The 12,273-nt window shown below is 33.0% G+C and overlaps 1 protein-coding gene across 1 annotated transcript in view; it reads right to left on the reverse strand.

Annotated features, from left to right (window-relative positions):
* Positions 1-292: 292 nt before the first annotated feature.
* The window catches only part of LOC128551432 (uncharacterized), a 28,172-nt gene continuing 16,191 nt past the window's right edge, over positions 293-12,273 (reverse strand). The window contains exons 3-8 of the mRNA XM_053532286.1: positions 10,305-10,634; positions 9,952-10,082; positions 6,398-6,629; positions 5,005-5,137; positions 4,459-4,557; positions 293-4,289 (exon numbers count right to left, since the gene is read on the reverse strand). Of these exons, the coding sequence (XP_053388261.1) occupies positions 4,470-4,557; positions 5,005-5,137; positions 6,398-6,629; positions 9,952-10,082; positions 10,305-10,634 (914 nt within the window). The 3' untranslated portion in view covers positions 293-4,289; positions 4,459-4,469. The remainder of the gene's footprint in view (positions 4,290-4,458; positions 4,558-5,004; positions 5,138-6,397; positions 6,630-9,951; positions 10,083-10,304; positions 10,635-12,273) is intronic.

Below are 12,273 nucleotides of genomic sequence, written 5' to 3' on the forward strand. Positions count from 1 at the left end.
TTAGTTCTTTTATTTGATACTTAAATATACACACACTATTATAAGTATTGATTTAGATTTATCATAACATTATCACAAGAAATGCGTGTCATCCGTATCACGTTAGCCAGTAAATGGTGTTAGCCCGTTACGTTACACACAAATAGGTAATTAAGTTCTCTTGTATATTTTGGTAAAATAATTTTAGCAGGCTAGGCATTTCTCCCAAGGGTAGATCAACTCGATCGGAATAAATAATATACACCAATCGGTGTAACGTGAATACCATAGGAACAATAGAAAACATTAAAGTTTTGATAACCTTTTATTAAGAAAGTGATAATATTCATACCATCATGACAATTTTGTATGATACATTTGTAAAATTCAGTTTTTTCACAAAAGGAAAATAGGTAAAATTGTACGCAGACCTGTTCGTTTTGTTGTTATTTAGATAAACTAAATAAAAAATATGAACGATATAAAATATAAATGTTAGTACTTTTCTGGAGATACTGAAACTTTTGTATGTGTGTGTTTTTTTGTGTTTTTTTTTTTTTACCCTGATAAGGCGTGCATCGAAATGTGCAAAAAAAAAAAACAAACTGCGCGCACACCATCGAGAAGATATTAAAACCTTCTACCTTCTTGACAATGAAAGTAATGAGTACTACTAATTAAGAGGTTTGTAGTCCGAGGCCTCTGTCTTCAGTGACATGGCAACGATTTGAATAAAAATTATTTCGTTTAAAGTCGTTCTGGTGCTCCACATCAGATTCACGTGAAGAAGTTGTCAGATACTTGCGGATGTAAAGTCAATACAAGTATAGAATCCAGGAGTCTGACAGTTTTAGACAAATGAAAGACTTTGTGCAATGCAAAATATATAATATATAATAATATTTAAAAGCATAATAATGTCAACCATTAATTTGATATGAATTAACGACATACAGCAAAATAAGAACATTTTTCAGAAAACGAGAAATGTACTTTGACCAGTTACCAACCATTTACCACTACCTAAAAACTGCCTTTAAATATGTTTAAACTGTCAATCTTATTTTAGACACGTCCGGAATTTATCACGAACATTTAACTAGGTTACTTTCAAAAATACAACTTCGTTATTTATGTTCCATGTTACAGAAAATCGTTACAATTTATATTAGCAGATTAATAATTAACTTGGAGGAAATTTGTGGTGTTTGTATTTTTTGCAGATTTGCGTTCTATTAAAGAAAGGGATCACCAACTCCATTTGATTAACAAGGTTTCTTCTGGAAATGAATATCAGATCAATATTTGAAGAAGATGTGTTTCGGTACAATTTGCAGGAGACTTAATGATCTTATATACAAGGCAAATTGGGTTCATATCATATAGTGCTTTTTCTTAAAGAAATGGCATCTGATAATTTAAGTTAAAGTCTAAAGAAATATATGATGTTCCCAATTCCCATGTCAGATGGATTTAGTCAAAAATCAAAAAGTGGTGAAGAGGATGAATCGGTATTAGTAGCTCTGTAAAATACAGAAAAATATTTTACCTGAAACCTGTGCTTCGATCATTGAAAATAAGTGATGTTTTACTGTAATGGTGTTAAAATCATATGTTTTTTTTTCTATTTCATAATATTATAACATATACATGACTTAATCTTTTATGTATTAATTAGCATATCTGTTTTAAGATTTTATAAGACACAATATGTCAAAGTCCTTTAAATCGAAGTAAAGAGGATCTAATTTTAAAGCTAAACTATGAACATTTTAGTGTACACATGAGATATGCTTAGATAATGTATTCCGCATCGGAATATGCAGATGATGATTTAGAATCAGACCCGTGATTTTCATGGACGTCTCCGGACAGCAAGATAACAAATATAATAAAAAACAGAGTTGTGTCAGTATAAAAAGACTGCATTTACGAATGGAGAAAGAAAATAATTACACAGATTCGGTATTTGTTGTTACCCGGATAAGGACGAGGCTGAGAATGAAAAAATATAGATTTTTGAACGTGAGGTCATTTTCATTTAGTGCATTGGTAATTCCATTGGGGACAATAGAGTCACAGAGATATATGAATTTCATTTCTTGTATAAGAAAATATCTTAATTTGATGTGAATGCAAGTAACTCTCATTTTAGTCTTGGACATATCATGATCTATGTTATTGCATTTAGAAGTCGCAAGAATTCAAGCGTAACCAAGATGGGATAGAAATGTTTCATCGGTGCTGTCAACAGCGGTGTCAAGGTCCGACAATAGATAAGAAGGGTATGAAAGGGCAACAAGAAGGTGAAGAGCATTTTGTCAAAGGTCAGTTTCGGAAGGAAAATTTCATGTGCAATAGACAGGAACATGAAAATGTATGAATGGATAATAATAACCGCGTAAACCTAACACCAAATGATTTGCATCACTAATGGACTGAAATCAAAATTAAATCAAGATTTGATCGATATATTAAAAATTACAAAACCTTATATATGTCTTAATTTACACAATTGTTGTAATAAAGCTATGATTTCTTAAAAATTTAGAATAAAGATTGACAGTGTATTCTAAAGTAAAATGTTGAATTCTACATGTACAGTATGACTTATTAAACGTATATTCTAAATACACAAATGTTGTATAAAACTATGTGTGAAATGATAAAAAGTACATGGATGACATCTCAACCGTAATAAAAACAAACATAAAAAAACTGACAAAAGCATGAAAGACACCAAAATAATAACTAATTATATCATTTATTAATCAAAATTTAAGAATAAACAGGCAGCTATGGAAAATAACTTACGCCTTACAAACATTAGTTTAACAAACGAGTATCTCTGTGTAAATCGTTCTATTTCTAAAGTGGTCATTCTGGAAACGTTATATCAATCGTTTATCGCAATAGTCGAAATGTAACAGATTTATTTCAAAACGACGTACACAATACAATGACGTTAAACTGTCATACAGGAAGTTTACGTAGTAACTTGCGTAGCGACATAATGCTTATCATATAAGGGTTTGCAAAATGGACTATAAAGCAAATATAACGTAGAATATTCCTCCTAAAAAAATGTATTTACAATTATAGCAATCAAAAAGTGATTGCATAATAGACATTAAACAGAATTATTGTAGAAAAAAAAAATGTATTAGGTTATTATACCCCCACAAAACGAAGTTTGGTGGAGGTGGGGGGGGGTGATATATAGGAGTAAGCTTGGCGGTCGGTCGGTCTGTTGGTTTTCATGGTTTCTGGATGATAACTCATAAAAGGCTTGACCGATTTAAATAATTTTTGGTACACAGAGGTAACATCAAAAATACGAGTTCGACTTTGGGGTCCGTAGGTCAAAGTGAAGGTCACAATGACCCTGAACAGTTAAATGGTTTCCGGATGATAACTTAACAACGCTTGGGCCTAGGATCACAAATTTTGTTACACAGGTGTAATATCATGAAATACAGGTCAAGTTCGACTTTGAGGTCAGTCGGTCAAAGGTCAAGGTCACAGTGACTCGGAAAATGTAAATGGTTTCCGGATGATAACTTGAGAACGCTTGGGCCTAGGATCACAATTTTTGGAACACAGATGTAACATCATGAAATATAGGTCAAGTTTGACTTTGAAGTCATTAGGTCAAAGGTCACAGTGACTCGGAACAATTAAACTGTTTCCAGAGAATAATTTGAGAACGCTTGGGTCTTAAATGTTTGTACACAGGTGTAACATGATTAAATAAAGGTCATAATCGGCTTTGAGGTTAGTAGGTTTAAGGTCAAGGACACAATAACACGAAACAGTTAAACGGTTTCCGGATGATAACTTGAGAACGCTTGGGCCGAGGATCATGAAAATTAATAGGGAGGTTGGTTATGACCAGCAGATGATTCCTAATGATTTTGAGGTCAGCAGGTCACAGGTCAATGTCACAGTGACGCGGAACATTTAAACGGTTTTCGGACAATAACTTCACAACACTTGGGACTAGGATTACGAAATTTAATAGGGAGGCTGGTCATGACCAGAGATGACCCGTAATTATTTTGGGTTCCAAAGGTCAAAGGTCATTTAAACCTTTTCCGGACAGTGTGAACAAAAGTCATCCTCGCCTATTGAATCACTAACACAAGTAAAGACAAAGGCAACAGAACATGCAAAACACAAAAATTCTCTTTTAAGGACACTTTTTCCGTTGCTTAAATCTAATGAAATGTCGAGAGGCAAAACTACACGGGTTTTTTTTTTTTTTTTTTCATCTTCTTTTGTTTTATCCGGATCATCTGCAGGCTCGTTTTCTGAAATTATATTTTCATATATATCAATTGTATATCAATTTATAATGCATATAAGATCGAATTGACGACCTCGAAATTAATGAACATGGTTAAGTGATGGAATTCTAGGCCGGGTAAATCAGTGGGATTTAAAACTAAATAACGTCTGTTTAATGTTTGAAAACTATACCTGAAGAGTGTTTAGTTTATTTTATGCAACTTAGATACTTCCTTCCTCTTAGGTGCAATGAGATCGATTGTTGTGGTATCCGTAGACTGCCTGTTCCTTCTGTAAAACGCAAATCCAAGACCATTGAATGTGAATGAATTATATTTACGATATGTGTACGAAACAGCAGCATTATATTTGTAATATTGAATATTTCAAAAAGGTTTAGATATTTTAAACCGTATGATTTACAAATACTTGATTTCTATGTTTATTACACAGTTTTCCGATAGGAATTTTTATTACAATGCAATGTCTAGACCAGTATACCAATGCTTACAGTATAACTATATTAAGAATACGTATAAAAACCTCTTCTTTATATGACCAATTTTGCATCTTGCAGACGTGTTTTGTTAGTCCAATACATATCTTGTAAATAAAGCTGGTTGTAATAATTATTTTGAAAGACGTTTAAAGGGTGCATTTCTTATATTTTTCCAAGTCATGTCAGTAAATCTAACAGACATTTTATTTTTAATCTTGCATTAGTAATTTTTGAATTACCTTTTAGTAGACAGAGTTTTCCTTACGCTGTAAACCAAAATACCTAGGAGTAGTAATGCTGCAGCAAGTGTTCCTCCCACTACAATATAAATGACTTGTTGTTCCTTCGTCTGCGGGATTTCGGAATGAATTTCTAAGTAATGAAAATGAAAATAAAACTACATTTGCAAGTATATCTACTTCTTTAAGTAGAGACCGTACCATAGCTCTTCGCATACTTTGAGTTTTCAAACTAAAGTGATTTTTACAGGTGCACCGGTTACGATGTAAATGTAAACAACGGACTCTGTCTATGAAACTTTGAAATGAATGAATGACAGTCGATCTTAGTCATAATACTGATTGACAGTGAATGCTAATGACTCCATGTGTTGCAGAAAGGTATTTAGTTTGTAACTGTAATTTCCCATCAGTTGAAATCCTCTCAAAACTGGTAATATAATTACTTATATTTGGACAAAGCTTACCGTATTTGCCGTTCGACAGCTGCATAAATGGCAAATATAAAAGATTCACTGTAAGTAATACTTTACTGGTACTACCAGTTGGTAAGTTCATACCCTGAACAACCCGTCAGAGAAATTTGGGCAGATTTGACCGATTATGACTTTGGCAGCATTAGATAATATTTTTTCTTTACACAAAAATTGTCGTAAGGTAACAAAGCGGATACGCCGATAATCCGGAGTTCACCGATTATTGTTCCAGTTCACGCAATGTAATGCAGCAATTAAACTGCATAGCTATTAGCTACTGCTGTTATAGGGAAGTGGTAGAGTGTCTGCCTTAGGTGTGAGAGGTCCTGGGTTCGAGTCCCAGTTAGAGCTTATTTAACTATTTGCATTCTGCTAAAGCATAGTTTTGCTGTTAATAGACTGTTCCAGATGTTCTAAATTTTTAGCACACAGTATCATGGATTATTATTTAGCAATCAAGATCAAAGTTGAATGTTAAAAATAAAATGCACCCAATTAGAAAATATTCACTATATTATGTCCCTTTGATGTTTATGCTCTCCGTGTTAAAAAAGAGTTACAATTCCTTGATCACAAAATTTTCGTTAACATGAAAATATTAAATGCTTATAACTCCACACTTCTGGTTAAAATATTGTCTATATTCCTGTTTTTGAGAAATATATGGACATTTGTTTTAATTTCAAAGCTTTTTAACTTCAAACTTTTGATTTGAAAAACTTAGGTACTATCTCTATTTTAAGTCATGTGATCACATACTTCCATACTTAAGAATGTCTTTGAAACGCGTACATGCTTTACAAGAGGACAAATAAATTTGCAATCGCCATCTCATTCTGGCTTTGGATCGATAAATATTACCATTGGAAGCAGCAAAAAGAATGGAATAATTGGTTTGTTTACTAAATGCTACGCACTTTTTATTTTGTAACTTCGAGTTGAGTTCATCAAAATGATGTCTTTACTGTCATCATCTTCATGTTTGATTGCAATTTGAAAATAATATTCTCTGCCAGTCTGTACCTCCGGTATAGAAAGTGTACTTGACATCTGAACTACTCCATCTCCGCCGCAAGTTCCAGATTTGCATACAGGTAAAACACTAACAGTTGGTGAACTCATCTTGTACAGTTGGGGTGTTTGGCCTGCCTGATTGTATGCATAATAAGACTGCTATAATGTGCATGTTTTTAGTTGCAATAATTTACAGAAAAAAATATTGTTATAGTAAATATTCATTCAGACTTTTTCAATTAGATACCAAACATTTTATGAATTAACCAATTCTATAATACACAGATAGTTACATAATTGTTAAGTTGTGTAAATAGTTAAAACATATAATTGTAAAATCAAAGATCAATAACATCAGTGCAGACCACAATTGCAAAATGTTGGTACTGGACACATTGCTGAACTATACATTTGACAGTGGGTTTGTCCACTATTAACATTATTAATATTAAGTACTTTTTGCCACATTAACATTAAATGGCTCTGGATACACCTGTGTCCAAAATATGGTCTATTCTGTACCAGGTGCTGTATTAACAAAAAGTATATCTATTAGTCAGTTAGCAGTAAAGATAAAACTGAACATTGTTTGGACTTAATGATAAGAGTACAGGTGGGCATTTTATTTTGTTAAACAGTCCCAGACAAATACTTTCAGCATTTAGAAGTAGTATTTACTATCATAAAGTAATTTTGACCTATTGCTTTGTCCGTACAATATAGAAATAGAGACACTTTTAATCCAGTGATAGTACTTCCTGGTTGCATGATATTTTGGGGATTAAATGTCAAATAAAATATTTAGAAAAATATATTTTCATTTTTATTTGTCACACTGGTTGTTCTTTTGAAACAAGTACGTATACGTTGTTTTGGTCAACGAGATGTAGAAGAGGCTTGGCAGCCCAATGTTTTATGTAGTCGTCTGGAAAAAAACATTAGTTATCATGTCCTAGGACACAATCGAATTGTCATAGAAAAGACATAGTGATTATGTGGTGGTCAAAACATTAGTGCAAACATTTTAAATTATTTTTCTAACAACAAATGAAACAGTTAAACATGCATGGAACATATTGAGATTCAATACAGTCTACTTGGATATTCCGAGTCAGTCTTAAATACAGGTCACTCTAAACGTTTTATGGCTGATGACAACAAAATCTCAAGCAAAAATTAGAAAAAAATATTAAGCATTTGTGCATATTAGACAATCGTAGGTTATTACATTTACCTATTTTTTCAAGCAAAAAAAATGTTGGTATGTCGCTGATTAGCTCGAGGTGATAATTTTTGCCGAGAAAATCAAGAGCTTTACTTTATTGCCAGGTGATATACACAGATAAATAATACATGGGCATGAGGTACATTATATACCTATCACACTATAGATATATAGATTTGTAAATATTTGTTATTAAAATGTTGTTTATTATTAAGTATTGGGGTATTCCGAATCACTTCCTTTTTGTCTGATCTATTCTGTATCAAATAGAGAAAAGTGGGAATTTCACAGATCGCTCAACACGACAAAAACAAAAATGTTGCAGGCTCGGTTTGATTGAGCCTGTTCGTGGACGGTAGTGGAAATGCATGCTACCGTCCACGCCCTCTAGCCCCGGGTTGAGCAGTACTCAACATTTACACATTCTAAAAGTACAAAAAGCAATTTAGAGACATCCGCAGATGTATTCAAACGGCGGTGAACATGGAACCTTCAATGATACACGTGTTGAGGCGTGTAATTCCATGAAGAGCGGCGTTTGGTCCCCAGATAAAGTAAAGGGTTTGCCCCAAACGAGAAAACAATGGGCAGAACTAAACTAACTGGAATTTAGGAAGGGGATCTGAGGTTATGGAGCATGCGTATCACAGGAACTGTCAAAAGACAAAATTAAAAAGCAGGCACCATATCGAAGGGGTAATTAAACAATACCCAAGGCTATGAAAGCGGGAGTATTGGAACCACCCAGGCCGAAATGGTCATGTTGAGAAACTAAACAGTACCAATAACACAACATAAAAGTCGTTCTGAACGATCTGAGAAGATCGAAATATAACAGCCCTGATTGAATGTACGGGGAGACTTTTTACGGCCGCCACACGACACAAACAACGCTGCTGTGATAATAAAATAGAGAAAAGTGGAAACTTCACTGGTCGCTCAACACGACAAAAACGAAAATGTTGCAGGCTCGGTTTGATTGAGCCTGTTGATGGACACACTTGTTTATTTATAACATATGTGCATCGTTTCTCTTGCACAACACTTAAATATTTGCTAATGCTCTTCCATTAATTTGAAACTATCTTGAGTTTATGTCAATAGTTAGTCTAAACCATTTTGCATGTTATGTGCGTTACACTGAACGGCGGTTTGTTTCAATATTAAAATTGTAACAACAAATATATACAGGGTTCGTTATGGTTTTATTTTTTAATTTAAACTGATCATGTTGTTTTATCTGAACGAATATAAAGTTCTTATAGCAACCTGAAGGCCATTTCACTTCACTTACTTAGTATCACTACAGGTAGAAATGATTCAAATATTATGCAAAGTAAGAGATATCTCATAATTCAGAATTTATCTTTTTATTGGTAATTTAATGATTTATTCATGAATATGTGTACACGATATTGTACATTTTGAAGCATAAGTCAAATTTTATTATTTATGAAATTAAGTAATTCGGAATACCTGAGTACACTGTAATTTTATATACTTTCAGTAGTTAGATAACGATCCATTCTTTGCGTGTTTTCGGCTCGGATGACCCTACTTCAGAGCACTTGGTTTCGGACACTCTTTGTGGTGTGTTTATATCTTTATTCAAAAACAGCGAATAAAAAAAAACTTCTGAAGATCTTTGGAGATCTTTGAAAAACAAAATGTCGTCTAACACGTAAAATTGGACATGACCAAATAACCAAACACACAATAAAATGACGTTCAGTAGACTTCAACTATACAACAAATAAAACAGCTAGACAAAATTAAGAACAATAGTCCAAATTCTTTGTGATACTTCAACCAAATGACTTATTATGAGAACGACAATTTATTTATTTATGAGAATAAATATGATGACCAAATATAAACTCTATAAGGATATCCTTACGAAATATAGACCGCAACAACAGAAACTAATCACAGGTATACTCTGTTTGACTCGAAAATATAAAAATACTGAGTCTAAGTTCAGGTATACCTTCAAGACCGCCATGCGGTTGTATATAAAGTATATTACCATTTTGACATTGAGGCATGTTCCTTACTTGTTTTGTTAATATAATATGGAAACGTAGTTTCAGATAGAAATATTTACACTTGAATTAACAGGATGAGGAAAATCAGTTTCGTTTATAAATAAATACTGGATTATATTTGAAAAAGCTACTATGTTTACACAAACCCTGTATGTATATATTCAGTAATTGGAGAGTATATTCTTACCTTGTTATAATACCATTGCAAAGTTATTGCTGACCTTGGAAATACGCATCCGGACATCGCCGTTATGTTGATCATATCGTGACTGGCATCTTTTGATTCGGAAATTGTTGTTGTGCTTTGATTAGGAAAAACTAAAATAACAATGTTATTTGTATTTATACAAAAAGCTTTCAGATATTTCACAGCATACATGTAAAAGCCTTTTAACAGGCCTTTGCAACCACTAAAAAGAAGTGTTTAGAAACTGAGATATATAATGTTGCAAGTAAGTTCGTTTACTCTTAGAAAATAAAGTAATCCGTCCTTAAAGAATTCCCAGTAAATACCAATGTGAAATTAAAAAAAAAAAATACCTTTCACTGCCAGTGAAACATGTACAGTATCCGAACCATCTTTACATTTTATTACACGTCCATCGGCTTTAAATGTTACAGGATTAATAGTCATGTTGAATACTCCATTGCTTGTGTTGTGGGAAAATTCAATATTTTGGAGTTTGTATGGCGGGTACTGAACACAGTTGGTTGTTATACACTCTGCTACTTTATCAGAGTCAATTAACCAGGTTATTGTGTATTTATATGTCGGGATCGAACAGATAAACGTGACCCTAGAACCACATCGGACAGACCCGGTATCTCGCAGACTACCAACACTGTGTATCGTAACAGTCGGGGATACTTCTGGAATAGAAGGAAAGCGACTTTAATTGGTGCACTAATTTCTATAGCAGCGTCATGCATACGTTTGTTTGAAAAAGCATCTTTATAACTATGATAGGAAAACGAGTGTAACGTAAACCCATAAAAACTGAAAGCAAAATAAAACAAACAAAGTGAAAACCTTTATATAATGCTTTAGTTCCTCTTAATATTGATACAGTATTTCAACGAAATATAAAATAGTGTTTTAAATGTGTTTTCGGTCTCAAAATATTTATTACAAAATATGGCATTCATATTTATTTGACAACTTCAAATGAAATTGCATTTTTTAATTGTATTTAACTTGAATGCATCCATAAATCATCATCTAATGAATCAGACTTTGATTGTATGTCTGCATACTGTATGGTACTTAAATGTATATAATTTCATAATTTTTTAAATACGGTTTGTACGAGATGATACATAAAGGGATTTTCCAGGTATGCTATATGTTTATATATTGTACAATGTGTGTTACATGCAAATGACTCAAGTGTGACTGTACGATTTTTCGATTCAAGATTTTTTCTTTTTCAGATCATGCCAAAACTTTCGTTTTCATACAAAGCTATTATAAATAACCTGTACTTTAAATAAATACACGCCTTCGCGTTTTTAACTTAAATATATACATGTATTAGTTGGTAAATAAATCTAAAAGTAAGACCGTGTAATAGCCTAGAACACTACACAGCTTTAGATAGAAGACTCGGCATGATTGAGTCTGTTTGTGACAGGATATGGAAAGTGCAACCCTCCCTATGCCCCATAGCATCAGCTTAAGCATAGATCCATAATCATAAAGCAACACTGAATACTGACGCCCTCATTCTAAAGCCACCAGACCTAGGTACGTGTTATTATAATGGATCACGGAGATCAGTTATTGTTAAGGGATAATAGAGGGGTGGGTGCGGGGGCGTGATGGGTGTTGCACATTCCATCTCGTCTCATGGCTTAATCAAACTTAGTCTGCTATTAGTTTAGTTTTGTTGATTTCTATGCTTCCAAATTATCTTCATTTGCATTTGGTTTGATTTATTGATATAAAAATGGATTTTGGAAAGTGTTTGGTACAGAATTGCTGTTGAATACTACGCAGAACAGTAACTTATTTCTTACCATATGATTAAACAAAATGAAGTTTTTCACAAATTTATAGATTATCTTTATAGAAGACAGAACTGCATGTTAATATTATAATATTGCTTATTCCTACTCGATATGTAAAAATACATTCCATGGTACGATATTGTGTCTCAAGCTGTCTTTATTTTCCACCCTATTGTGTAATTGCAAGGGAAGTAAACAAATAGATAACTCTGTTTGTAAGTACTGGCATAAGGCAACAGTTGTAATTCTTTGCGGAGCATAACATTAAATTAAATCTAAAAACTTCTGTTTTTGATATAAACAAAGCTGTTATAAATTGAAAATTTGTAGAATCATTTGTTTTTATTTATTTTAAAAGGCCTAGAAATCAATTTCTAGACTTTATTTAATGTACAGTGAAGCACCGCTCGCTCGAGCATCAATGACTCGAGCATCCCGGCTCGCTCGAGCAATTTATGTGTCCCGGCCGATTTCCTTCTATTTTCTATGTGAAATTATCATG

Source organism: Mercenaria mercenaria, unplaced genomic scaffold, assembly GCF_021730395.1.
Source record: "Mercenaria mercenaria strain notata unplaced genomic scaffold, MADL_Memer_1 contig_1085, whole genome shotgun sequence".
NCBI lineage: Eukaryota > Metazoa > Mollusca > Bivalvia > Venerida > Veneridae > Mercenaria > Mercenaria mercenaria.